Raw genomic sequence first — 14346 nt, forward strand, 5'->3', positions numbered from 1 at the left:
GATAGAGAGACAGAGAGAGAGAGGGAGAAAAAGAGAGAGAGAGAGAGAGAGAGAGAGATAGAGATAGATAGATAGATAGATAGATAGATAGATAGATAGATAGATAGATAGATAGATAGATAGATAGATAGATAGATAGATAGATAGATGGATAGATAGATACTTTTATTCATCCCCTTGGGGAAATCAGACTTCCAGCAGTATCGTTGTGTTGTTTATTAACAGATTAACAGGATGGCCCCGGGGTGCTGTGTTGTAGTTTAGCAACAGCGGAGTGAATGACGTCACACGCTAGGCCAAAAGTTCGACATCCCTGCAGCAGATGGAAATCTTTGTGCCCAGGGTTACACCGCCTCGTGTTCACGTAGATAGCGAGTCTGCCTCCTCTCCGCTTCCCGCAGGCTTTTGTGTCTCCAGGTAGCTCCACGTTAGCGTCCGGGATGCTAGACTTGAGCCACGTTTCCGTAAAACACAGCTAACTGCACTCCCTGTACGCTTTGATGTTTTTCACCAGCACAGCCAGTTCGTCGGTCTTATTTGGTAGAGAGTTGACATTTACCATGATTACGGACGGTACCGAAGGCTTATAACGCCGCTAGCCGCTTAGTCTTAGCTCCGGCTCTGCAGCCACGATAGGGCCCCCTCATCACGCCGGCACGAGAATTCTTCAGGGCAAGGAGTTTATTCCTCGAATAAACGCATTTTTGTGCGTTAAAACCCATAACCATAGGATAGAAAGTCATCCAAAGTGTCGTTGTCAAACGGGACAAAAAACTCCGAAGATAGAAGCAGACACTTAAAATAATCAATGACAAAAAGAGCGAAATAACAAGGAGCTGCTGGAAAGGCTGCCGCTCTTTGATGTGAGCTCAAGATTTGAATCAGGTCCAACCATTTGAAGACCAGGATTTGGGAAGACTGGTTTTGAATACCTGAGCCAGGATTTGACAGAGGATTTTGAAGTATTCCGACGGAAATTTGAAGAATAGATTATGTGCGACCATCCGCCTCGGATCACCAGGAAGATGACTCTCTAGGACACAGGTGGTCAAAGAGGCGGCCCGCGGGCCAGGTCAGGCCCGCTAAGGGATTTAATCTGGCCTCGCGAGACACCATTCAGAGAAGCGCAAGAGAAAAACGAGCTGCAGGTTGAAATATTTCAACTTGAGGTTGCCAAAGAAAGGTGCCTCTCACAAAGACACTGTACTTGTATTTATTTCTCTCTCTCTGTCTCTCTCTCTCTCTCTCTTTCCCACCCCTTTTCTCCCACTCTGTCTCTTTCTCCTTCACTTCTCTTTGGATTTCTTTCTTTCTCTCTCTTTTTCGCCTCTTTCACTGTTTCTCTTTTTATCTCTTTTGTTACCCACATTTGCTCTCTGTCTCTCTCTTCCTCTATCTGTCTCTCTTTTCCTCTCTCTGTCTCTCTTTCTCTCTCTCTTCCTCTCTCTCTCTCCCTCTGTCTCTTTTCCCTCTCTCTCTCTCTCGCTCTCTCTCTCTCTCTCTCCCTCTCTTTCTCTTTCTTTTCCACCCCTTTTCTCCCACTCTGTCTCCGTCTCTTTCTCTCTCTGTGTCTTTTTAACTTCTTTTGCTCTAACTTCCTTTTTTCCTTTTCTCTCTTTTCTCTTTCTCCCTTCCTACCCTTTGCGCTTTCTTTTCTCTTTTCTCTCCTTCTGTCTTTCTATTTCTCTTTGGATTTCTTTCTTCCTCTCCCTTTCTTTCACCCCTCTCTCACGACTTTTTATCTCTTTTGTTTCTCACGCTCTCTCCCTCTCTCTCTTTCTTTGTCCCGCCCTCTCTCCTTTTCCTTCCTTTCTTTATCCCTCTTTTTCTTTCTCTTTAATCTACTTGTCCGGCCCCCGACAGAATGTTTGTTCTATCGTGTGGCCCCTTCAGCTAATAATGGCGGATTTCATGTTCTGGCCCCAATTTTGTCCGACCGAACTGGACAGCCTAGGAGCGAATGAAAAGCTCGTTTGTTCACACAAATGTGCTGCCAATTTTCTGTTTCCCTCATGGGTCAGCAGGCAATTTTCTGCTCTCAGGACTCGAGGAACGCAAAACTCAGACGGACACGCTCGACCGAGCGAGACCGTAGACGGGACAAACATGTGGAGGGACTGGAGCATTGATACCGAAGTTCTAGACCCTTCTGGGAAAGACTGAAGGATCGGTTCTTTGGCTTTCATTTCTTTGCAGCTGACCGAGACTTTAGTGCATACCTGTCAACAGGGTTGGGTAGGGTTACTTGAACTGGATTACTTTCAATGACTTTTGGATTACTCCAATAGCAAATATGCTGATAAAAGACAAAATAAACTAAATAAGAATAAAATGATGACTCACAACACGTGGTAAGCTTTCTCTCCTGGCTTTGATCTCTTTGATCTCCGGCAAAACCAACATAGAATGCGACCAGGGTTGGGTAGGGTTACTTTAACTGGATTACTTTCAATGACTTTTGGATTACTCCAATACCAAATATGCTAATAAAAGACAAAAGAAACTAAATAGGAATAAAATGATGACTCACAACACGTGGTAAGCTTTCTCTCCTGGCTTTGATCTCTTTGATCTCCGGCATAACTAACATAAAATGCGACCAGGTTTGGCTAGGGTTACTTTAACTGGATTACTTTCAATGACTTTTGGATGACTCCAATACCAAATATGCTAATAAAAGACAAAAAAACTCAATAGGAGTCAAATGATGACTCACAACACGTGGTAAGCTTTCTCTCCTGGCTTTGATCTCTTTGATCTCCGGCATAACTAACATAAAATGCGACCAGGTTTGGCTAGGGTTACTTTAACTGGATTACTTTCAATGACTTTTGGATGACTCCAATACCAAATATGCTAATAAAAGACAAAAAAACTCAATAGGAGTCAAATGATGACTCACAACACGTGGTAAGCTTTCTCTCCTGGCTTTGATCTCTTTGATCTCCGGCATAACTAACATAAAATGCGACCAGGTTTGGCTAGGGTTACTTTAACTGGATTACTTTCAATGACTTTTGGATAACTCCAATACCAAATATGCTAATAAAAGACAAAAGAAAGTAAATATGAATAAAATGAAGACTCACAACACGTGGTAAGCTTTCTCTCCTGGCTTTGATCTCTTTGATCTCCGGCGAAACGAACATCAAATGCGACCAGGGTTGGGTAGGGTTACTTTAACTGGATTACTTTCAATGACTTTTGGATAACTCCAATACCAAATATGCTAATAAAAGACAAAAGAAAGTAAATATGAATAAAATGAAGACTCACAACACGTGGTAAGCTTTCTCTCCTGGCTTTGATCTCTTTGATCTCCGGCGAAACGAACATCAAATGCGACAGAAACAAAATGAAAATAAATCCAAACAGCTTGCCAACATCATTTTTGCCGTTCCATGTTCCATGTTTTGCCATTGCAAGGGCAGCACAGCGACGCAGTGGTTAGTGCGTGTGCAACACAATTCTGAGGTCATGAGATCAACCCCCTTGTGTGGAGTTTGCATGTTCTCCCCGTGCTTGCATGATTTTCCTCCGGGCACTTTGGTTTCCTCCCACATTCCAAAAACATGCATTTCAGGTGAATTGGCCGGTCCAAAATTGTCCCTCGGTGTGAATGAGTGAGCGAATTGTCTGTCCCTGTGTCCCCTGCGACTGGCTGGCAACCAGTTGAGAGTGTCCCCTGCCCACTGCCCGAAGATAGCTGGGATGGGCTCCAGCACTCCCGCGACCCTACTGAGGATAAGCCGTGCAGATAATGGATGGATATTTATATTGATATGGGACATAGGCTCTGACTTTATTATTATTTCATAGATTTGATAAAATCATCAAATGAAACACAATAAAATCAGTTTTTGTCTGGGGTGCGGGTTTGGCATTTTGTTGAATTTTGTCTGAAAATATAAGGTATGGCTCTCTCTAAATATATTTATACCGTAAATTCCGGACTATAAGCCGCTGCTTTTTCCCCAAACTTTCAAGATTTAGACCGGTGGAATATATGCGCAGAGGAAGACTGCAACTTCTTAGGACGGTTTACCGTGATTTTTACAAGTACGGTATGTTTTTTTAACAGACCCGTTTACTGTGTTGCGAGCGTGTTGCTAGCGTGTTGCTACCATTAACTGCTTGGATGAAAATTATATTATTATATTATTATTAAGGCTTTGAAAACCCTCTCGGTGTACCGTCTTTCTTTGTAAATATGTGTAACCCATGTATAATATGTATTTGCAACTGTATATTTTTGTAATGTATTTATTTGTATTTATTTGGGACACTTATTCTGATATGTTTTGGACGGGCGAATTAAAAAGAAGGGGCGTAACAAACGCGGGCTGACGGGAAGTGGGGACCGGTAAAGGTGAGTGTTTGTGGACACGGCGGACAATAGTGGATATATATTTTTCCCACCTTTACCCTTGGAAATATACACTTTTTCCTTTGGATTACTTTCAACGGGACCCGGACTCTGCCGGTCTGCATCAAACCCTAAGTACCGGTATCATTTTCCGTTCATTTTGCCGGCTGTGATTTTCGGACTGTGTACTTTAATGATCCAGTTTCAATCGCGGGACTTAAAGCCGGGTTTGGGTTCATTTTGTGTTTGTGTCACATTCTTTTAATGTGGGCGCATGCGGCTTATATACTGGTGCGGCTTGTGTAAGGACAAAATCTGTTTTCCTCTTAAAATGCGGTGGGTGCGGCTTATAATCAATCCAGAATTTACGGATCTTTGGGTCAAAAAGGTTCCCGACCCCTGCTCTCTATGGCGATTTGATGTGGCCCCCATGTGTTTCTCGTCACTTCTTCATAGCTGACTTCCGTCCTGCGGTGGATGCTCACCTTCCTTTGATTGTTTTCTTAAACTGTTCTGTGTTTCATCTCCTACTCCCGTGTTAATACTTAGCTGCCACCGATTCCAGCCCGGTATTAATCTTCCTTAAAGGCCCTAAAAAGTGGAATGTGACGGGTGAGAAGTGAGCTAATGGTGACTCGACTCGGAGGCGTTAGCAGCTGGCCTGCATCTCCTACAGCAAATTGGACCGAATGCTTCTGGCTTTCAGCATGTGTATCCGATGAACCCAGTAGTAAAACGAAGTTTTGGGGGTTCTGTGTACCCCTCTGCTCTGTGTGTGGGTCAGCCTCCTGGGAAAGATACTTTGAGTCATTGCGAAAGGACAAAACATGAACAGCGACTGGGCAGACTTGACTTAAGTGAGCTGGACTCCCGCTCGCCCTGTCCCCCAAACAGTCACTGACATATCTGTCAACCTGTACGTTTTTGCCGTACAAAGTAGGTTTATTATGCATTTTAAGACGTGTACCACGTAAATCTCCTGCCCGCTGCTATCAATGAACAGCAGCTTGCACACCCCAACGGAGCTTTTATCGTGCCGGCGACTTTAATCGGGCATGTTTATGGACTGTACTTCCTCTCATCTCATCTCATCTCATTAGCCGTACCGCTTATCCTCATTAGGGTCGCGGGGGGGCTGGAGCCCATCCCAGCCATCTCCGGGCAGTGGGCAGGGGACACCCTGAACTGGTTGCCAGCCAATCGCAGGGCACACAGGGACAGACAACTCATTCGCTCAATCACACCTAGGGACAATTTGGACTGGACAATTCACCTGAAATGCATGTCTTTGGAATGTGGGAGGAAACCGGAGTGCCCGGAGGAAACCCACGCAAGCACGGGGAGAACATACAAACTCCGCACAGGAAGTCTGGAACTGGATTTGAACCCACGACAGGTTCCCATGACATGAACTGTGCCGCACAAGCGCTAACCACTGCGCCGCCGTGCTGCCCCGACTGTACTTCCTAAATCCATTCAATACGTGGACTGAGCAATTCAGGAAAAAACACTGGACTGTGTGTACTGTAAGATCAAACATCCAGTTCGATCCACCATATCTGTTTGTCCCTCACCCCCCTCATCACCCCCCCTCCGGAGGAAGCAAAGTCTATTTACAACAAAGACAGTTAAAACGTTCTTTGTTCCTTTATCTCTTTGTTTCCTTATCCTCACTGTAAAATGTGGAACTGGAGTCGTCCAATTTCGTTGTCACAATATATCCCATGTTGTAACAATGACAATAAAGGCATATTCTATTCTATTCTATTCTATCCAGTATACACCGACTATCACCAAACGGCAAATCACTTAAGTCAAACGAGTTCGCCGCGGCAGCCTCGAACTCGGTATCGTTATTTGCGTTGCAAACGAAGCGAGCGGTTTGATGTAGTGAAAGGAAGTCCGTCTCTTTTTAGAGAACCGGCTTTTTTGGCTCAACTAGTTAAAGAGAGCCGGCTCTCAAACGGCTCACTTGCCTTGATGCATTAACATACCTGTCAACCTGTACGTTTTTGCCATACAAAGTAGGTTTATTATGCATTTTAAGAAAATCTGTACGAAAAAAACGCAAATTTGTCAATGATGGGTAGCATCCGGTATACACCGACTATCACCAAACGGCAAATCACTCAAGTCAAACGAGTTCGCCGCGGTAGCCTCGATCTCGGTATCGTTATTTTCGTTGCAAACAAAGCGAGCGGTTGGATGCTACTGTGCGCATGCGTCTGCCGCCTCGGATTTTATGTGCTAGTTATGTAGTGAAAGGAAGTCCGTTTATTTTTAGAGAACCGGCTTTTTCGGCTCAACTCATTAAAGAGAGCCGGCTCTCAAACGGCTCACTTGCTTTGATATTCATTCATTCATTCATTATCTGCACCGCTTATCCTCAGTAGGGTCGCGGAGGTGCTGGAGCCCATCCCAGCTGTCTTCAGGCAGTTGGCAGGGGACACCCTGAACTGGTTCCCAGACAGTCACAGGGGACACAGAGACAGACAACTCATTCGCACCTAGGGACAATTTGAACTGGCCAATTAACCTGTCATGCATGTTGTTGTAATGTGGGAGGAAACCAGAGTTCCCGGAGGAAACTTACACATGCACAGGGAGAACATGCAAACCCTGCACAGGAAGGCTGGTAACTGGATGCAATAACCACTCAGCTGCCGTGCCGCCCAATATAAATATACCCTGCAAAATTCATCTCCCACCTGCAGTTACCTAAGAGTGTTTCAACACAATGTGCGAGCAAAGTTCTTTTGTAAAAATGTCGCAAAATTCTGCAATTGAGGAGAAGAAGTCCACGCACCCTTCTGCCCATTCCTACTCCTAAATCAATCAAAGTACTCTAGGTGCTTTAGCAACTGCTTCTCTGTGTTTTGTGTTTTTTAATAATAAATTGCCTCAAAAATGAACATCGATTGTTTAATAAGCGACGGTATAAAATATTTTGGGGGGATTTACAGCCAAAATGGGGTCTGTTTATGTGAAACCTTTACTGTGAACTGTAATTATAATTGTGTTCTACATATACTGGACTGAACCCTTATCGCATTCAGGGCAGTTTCAAATTTGTTTGTGCAATAATTCACTATGAATGTCCCAGTACATAAAAAATTGGCTAGGGTTTAGCTTTATCTCTGAGCCATATGTACTCATGAAAAGAGCCATACTTGGCCAGCGAGCCATAGGTTCCGAACCACTAATATAGAGGGATGTCCCTAACAAGTAAACTAAAGTCGTTTCTTCTTCTTCTTCTTCTTTCAGGTGACTGACAATATCATCTCTAAAGAAAACTTTAAGGGTGAATGATCACACACACACATATTCCCACTCAGTTTCTTAGCCAATGTTCGCTGAACCGATGTTGTATCGTCATGTCGCCTCAGTGGCCAGAACCATGCCTCGCAGTTTCAACAACTCAGGATCGAAGTTCTATAGTTCAGTTGTCCAAAGGCCCTCTGCCCACCTGACCCTGCGAAACACCAGTTCACAAGGTGAGTCGAAAGAGCCAGACCAGACCAGACCATCTGGCCCTTTGCCAGACCTGACCAGACCATCTGGCCCTTTGCCAGACCTAACCAGACCATCTGGCCCTTCGCCCCACCTAACCAGACCATCTGGCCCTTTGCCAGACCTAACTAGACCGTCTGGCCGGTCGCCAGACCTAACCAGACCATCTGGCTCTTCGCCAAACCTAACCAGACCATCTGGCTCTTTGCCAAACCTACCCAGACCATCTGGCTCTTCGCCAAACCTAACCAGACCATCTGGCCCTTCGCCAGACCTGACCAGACCATCTGGCCCTTTGCCAGACCTAACCAGACCATCTGGCCCTTCGCCACACCTAACCAGACCATCTGGCCCTTCGCCAGACCTACCCAGACCATCTGGCTCTTTGCCAAACCTAACCAGATCATCTGGCCCTTCGCCAAACCTAACCAGACCATCTGGCCCTTCGCCAAACCTAACCAGACCATCTGGCCCTTCGCCAGACCTACCCAGACCATCTGGCTCTTCGCCAAACCTAACCAGACCATCTGGCTCTTCGCCAAACCTAACCAGACCATCTGGCCCTTCGCCAAACCTAACCAGACCATCTGGCCCTTCGCCAAACCTAACCAGACCATCTGGCTCTTCGCCAAACCTAACCAGACCATCTGGCCCTTCGCCAAACCTAACCAGACCATCTGGCCCTTCGCCAGACTTAACCAAACCATCTGTCCCTTCGCCAGACCTAACCAGACCATCTGGCCCTTCGCCAGACCTAACCAGACCATCTGGCCCTTCGCCAGACCTAACCAGACCATCTGGCCCTTCGCCAGACCTAACCAGACCATCTGGCCCTTCGCCAGACCTAACCAGACCACCTGGCCCTTCGCCAGACCTAACCAGACCGTCTCTCCTCAAACAGGGTACCCTAAGCCAGGACTCCACCAGTCCTGCCGCCATGTGCTGCGCTCATGGGCTAATAAGAGCTTAGGCACTCACCTGCACAACATGACCCTAAGTAACGGCAGTCTGCGAATTCCCCAGGACGGCCGCTACTACCTCTACTCGCAGGTGAGCTTTTCCTTCCTACGTCTACTCCCTGAACTTCTTGAATGAGAGTTCCTGCATCGTATTGAAATTCATGAAGTCCTTTTTACCATCGAATCTAGATCCACACCAATTCGCATATCGTAATAATAGAAGTGTAGTGTTAGTTCGGCTTTTAACACTATCATAACTTCTAAATTGCATTTTAAACTTCTTCATGACCTCAATTTTCCCGTTTTATTATCAAATTGGATTTTACATTTCCTTCTCAATAGAGAACAGTATGTTCGCATTGGTGAGAAATATTCATGTTCTATTGTCCTCAACACTGGTACGCCTCAGGGCTGTCCATTGTCTCCAACTTTGTTTTCCCTATTCACTCATGATTGTCAACCCAATTCTGACCATTCACTTTTCGCTAAATATGCAGACGACACCGTGGTTTCTAGCTTTATTTCAAATGGAGACGAAACTGAATACCGAGCAGGAATTGATTCACTTTCCACCTGGTGTCATGAGAGTAATCTGTTATTGAATGTAGGTAAAACTAGGGAGATGATAATAGATTTCCGTACTAAGCCTGCCCCGCATGTGCCTCTGTCAATTAATGGTAGTGAGGTCAAACTGGTCCATCCATTCAAGTTTCTGGGTACTTACTTGTCAGCTGACCTCACATGGACAGTCAATGCTATTGATATTCCAAAGTCAGCCAGACAGTTGAATCGATCACTATTGGCTAAAGTTATTCGGAGGTCAAGGGGCGGATCCTTTTTATCATTTACAGGCTGGCATTGGCTGAAGCGGCAAAACAAAGCCTGCAATTGGCCGAAAAAGATGAATGCGTATAGCTCGTGGTTGACGGCATACAGAAAGCATTTTTTTACTATTCTGTATTTGTAAATATTTTATTCTCCTGGATTTACTAAACTCACGGATATAAGAGGACCATGGCTGCACATTATTATTGAACACAACGACTTCGGTGAGCTACCCTGACTATATATTTTCCCTGTATCTTGTTTCAGACTGAACTCGGTGTTTCTGTGATAAGCGGTGCAGATAATGGATGGAATGGAGTGTCTATTTTTAAATTCAACTCAATTCCAAGTGTTTATTGTCATACGCACAGTAAAGTTGCGAGCGAAAAAGAAAACAGAAACTAAGGAATGGTTGGCATTTCTTGAATCCCAAGAATTTAACCTTCCGAATGATGGAACGATGCATTTGAGTGACACATATTTGCGTCTTTGCAAGCTTTGGGAATGTTAAGGGGGTAATCAGTTTGACTGAACTATCTGACTGTTTTGTCAAGGTTCCCATTGTAGCGCCTTATCATCCGGTGCGCCTTATGTATGGAAAATATAGGACCAAAAACTATTTTTTCGGGGTGCGCCCTGTAACCCGGTGCGCCTTATAGTGCGGAAAATACGGTAAATACAAATACGTCCTCGGCAGGTGTACTTCCGTTACCCGTCGCCTTCCACCGGAGACATGGACGAACACAGCATCAGCCACCAACTGGTGCAATGCGTTTACAGGAAGACCTCCTACCCAAGTCCTATTCAGGTATATTGACCGACCCACCCTCTCGCCAGTCAACCCCCTAACGTCCTTTTCCAACCGGCAGCTCCTGAAGGGGGTCGGCACCAAGTGCTGGGCTCCCGACGCCGAGTACTCCCTCCACTCCGTCTACCAAGGAGGCCTCTTCGAGCTGAGAGCCGGCGACGAGCTTTTCGTCTCCGTCTCCTCGCCGACCATGCTCAACGCAGAAGATTCCTCCAGCTACTTCGGTGCCTTCAGACTAGACCTCTGAGGGACAGTTTGGAAGGGATGCCTGGAGCTATCCACTGACCAGAGAAAGACCGGGTGCGGAGATCCCCCCCGTTTGACTCCCGAAGGATGCGAAAAACCACTCGACGGGCGAGGATCTCCGAGAGATTATAAACCGGGACCCGGTCCCGACCATTTTGAGCCGAGGAACGCCACAAAGGTGGCGAGGAGAAACGAGGCTGCTGTTGTATAGGTTTTGATCCTCTGGGAAGGATTTGATTTTCTGATGATTGTTTTTAGTTCGCTGCTTGTTTTTTGGGAGAGATTCCTAACTTTTTCGACTCCGGACCGAAGAATGTACAGACTTTGAAAACGTTGAAGGAATGCGGAGAGAAAAACACCCGGAGAACCGTGTGCCGACGATTCACCGAAGGTTGGCGGTCCGCAAAGTCCTCCATGTTTACTTTAACGGTTTAAGGCCACTTATTGTTTTCGCTGAGAATTTCGGGGAGGACGGTGATGAAAAGGAGGAGGAGACTGAGCCAGATCATGAAGGGAAGGAACAAAAACACAACAGACGAACCGGTTGAGCCTGGTCTTTCTCGTTCCCCGTGTAAATACTTTGACCCGGTCTTCCCTGCATGACCTGCAAAGCCCAACGTTTGCACAAGTTTCACTTAAGTTTACATTTTATACTCCGTTTAAACCTTTGAATCGTGTTCAGTCCTCAATAAAATGTTTTTCAAAACGGGGTTTTTTTTAGACTGATTGTTGTCGAGAGCTGGCTGGGTAGGGTTACTTTAACTGGATTACTCTCAATGACTTTTGGATGACTTCAATACCAAATATGCTAATAAAAGACAAAAGAAACTCAATAGGAATCAAATGATGACTCCCAACACGTGGTAAGCTTTCTCTCCTGGCTTTGATCTCTTTGATCTCCGGCAAAACGAACATCAAATGTGACCAGGGTTGGGTAGGGTTACTTTAACTGGATTACTTTCAATGACTTTTGGATTACTCCAATAGCAAATATGCTAATAAAAGACAAAAGAAAGTAAATATGAATCAAATGATGACTCACACAAGTGGTAAGCTTTCTCTCCTGGCTTTGATCTCTTTGATCTCCGGCAAAACGAACATAAAATGCGACCGGGGTTGGGTAGGGTTATTTTAACGTGATTACTTTCAATGACTTTTGGATTACTCCAATAGCAAATATGCTAATAAAAGACAAAAGAAACGAAATAGGAATCAAATGATGACTCACAACACGTGGTAAGCTTTCTCTCCTGGCTTTGATCTCTTTGATCTCCGGCAAAACGAACATAAAATGCGACCGGGGTTGGGTAGGGTTATTTTAACGTGATTACTTTCAATGACTTTTGGATTACTCCAATAGCAAATATGCTAATAAAAGACAAAAGAAACGAAATAGGAATCAAATGATGACTCACAACACGTGGTAAGCTTTCTCTCCTGGCTTTGATCTCTTTGATCTCCGGCAAAACGAACATAAAATGCGACCAGGGTTGAGTAGGGTTACTTTAACTGGATTACTTTCAATGACTTTTGGATTACTCCAATAGCAAATATGCTAATAAAAGACAAAAGAAACTAAATAGGAATCAAATGATGACTCACAACACGTGGTAAGCTTTCTCTCTTGGCTTTGATCTCTTTGATCTCCGGCAAAACGAACATCAAATGCGACCAGGGTTGGGTAGGGTTACTTTAACTGGATTACTTTCAATGACTTTTGGATGACTCCAATACCAAATATGCTAATAAAAGACAAAAGAAACTAAATGTGAATAAAATAATGACTCAATACACGTGGTAAGCTTTCTCTCCTGGCTTTGATCTCTTTGATCTCCGGCAAAACGAACATCAAATGCGACCAGGGTTGGGTAGGGTTACTTTAACTGGATTACTTTCAATGACTTTTGGATGACTCCAATACCAAATATGCTAATAAAAGACAAAAGAAAGTAAATATGAATAAAATGATGACTTCTGTTACTCCCCAAGCCTGCACAAAAACATATTGTGCAGCAGTAGGTCAACACATGCAATGGTTTTGCTGACAGCATTCTCCGAGCGGCGCCATCTGCTGCGCATTTGGATGCACTAAAGTAGTTTGTCCAGCAGATTAAAGGAAAGGGAGCAGAGGAGGGTCTCGAGACGCAACCTGGACTCGGTTGGAAGACGGCATTAGCTAGCGTAAACACCGACACACGTTTTGCCTCGCTGTCTGGCCGCAGCAGCACGATCTAAAAGACGCCTGCTGAAAATCTGGACGTCAATGACATGCTGATTTCAATTCTTTGCTGCTGTCTTTCAAAGGAGAAAAGCAGAACGCTTTGAATGGAGGTAGCATGGATAGATAGCAGAGATAGGATAGATAGCATAGATAGATGTCTAGATGTCTAGATAGATGTCTAGATGTCTAGATGTCTAGATGTCTAGATGTCTAGATGTCTAGATGTCTAGATAGATAGATAGATAGATAGATAGATAGATAGATAGATAGATAGATAGATAGATAGATAGATAGATAGATAGATAGATAGATAGATAGATAGATAGATAGATAGATAGATAGATAGATAGATAGATAGATAGATAGATAGATACTTTATTCATCCCCGTAGGGAAAGTCACACTTCCAGCAGTATCCTTGTGTTGATTATTAACAGATTAACAGGATGGCCTTGGGGTGCTGTGTTGTAGTTTAGCAACAGCGGAGTGGATGACGTCACAGGCTAGGCCAAAAGTTCAACGTCCCTGCGGCAAATGGATATCTTTGTGCCCAGGGTTACACCGCCTCGTGTTCACGTAGATAGCAAGTCCGCCTCCTCTCTGCTTCCTGCAGGCTAAAGTGTCTCTGTCTGTCCTAACAGCGCTGAAGCCGGGTAGCTCCGGATAGCTCCACGTTTGTCCGGGATGCTAGACGTGAGTTACGTTTCCGTAAAACACAGCAAACTGCACTCCATGACTAAAATCACTAAATTTTGTGCATGCTTGTGGAGTAACGGAATACATGGAACGGCAAAAATGATGTTTGGATTTATTTTCATTTTGTTTCTGTCGCATTTTATGTTCGTTTTGCCGGAGATCAAAGAGATCAAAGCCAGGAGAGAAAGCCTACCAAGTGTTGTGAGTCATCATTTGATTCCTATTTAGTTTCTTTTGTCTTTTATTAGCATATTTGGTATTGGAGTCATCCAAAAGTCATTGAAAGTAATCCAGTTAAAGTAACCCTACCCAACCCTGTTTATTAATCTATCATTTTGAAAACGAAAGCCATGGAAGGCCGAAGTCCATTCTCAGGTGCTGCCCTGAAAATCTATCGGAGCCGCATTCCCCGAGTTGTGCCCGGGATCCAGTTTCCAGTTTTGTCTATCCTGACTGTAAAACTATCCAACTGCTCTTTTTCTCCTGGCATCAAATCAAAATCACAAAGACCTTTTCATTCTCAGACTCCAGACTTGGTCTTCTTCCCCTCGAGAGAACTGAAAAATCCTAGGGTCCGGTTTGTGGCGTTGTTAAAACTGAGGCCGGGATAAAATATCACAGAAAAAATGTCCACCCATACTGTGACCCGTACCTCCTACAGCACAAGTGTCAAGCAGGCGGCCCGCGGGCCACATCAGGCCCGCTAAGGGATTGAA

At 44.7% G+C, this 14346-nt stretch overlaps 1 protein-coding gene across 1 annotated transcript in view; it reads left to right on the forward strand.

Moving 5' to 3' along the window:
- tnfsf10l (TNF superfamily member 10, like) overlaps positions 1-11423 on the forward strand; it is a 50702-nt gene extending 39279 nt beyond the window's left edge. Inside the window, exons 3-7 of the mRNA XM_088347440.1 lie at positions 7631-7667; positions 7753-7860; positions 8778-8926; positions 10358-10468; positions 10530-11423. Of these exons, the coding sequence (XP_088203566.1) occupies positions 7631-7667; positions 7753-7860; positions 8778-8926; positions 10358-10468; positions 10530-10715 (591 nt within the window). The 3' untranslated portion in view covers positions 10716-11423. The remainder of the gene's footprint in view (positions 1-7630; positions 7668-7752; positions 7861-8777; positions 8927-10357; positions 10469-10529) is intronic.
- Positions 11424-14346: the final 2923 nt, after the last annotated feature.

Source organism: Urocampus carinirostris, chromosome 11 (genome assembly GCF_059441175.1).
Source record: "Urocampus carinirostris isolate Australia breed hairy pipefish chromosome 11, RoL_Ucar_1.0, whole genome shotgun sequence".
NCBI lineage: Eukaryota > Metazoa > Chordata > Actinopteri > Syngnathiformes > Syngnathidae > Urocampus > Urocampus carinirostris.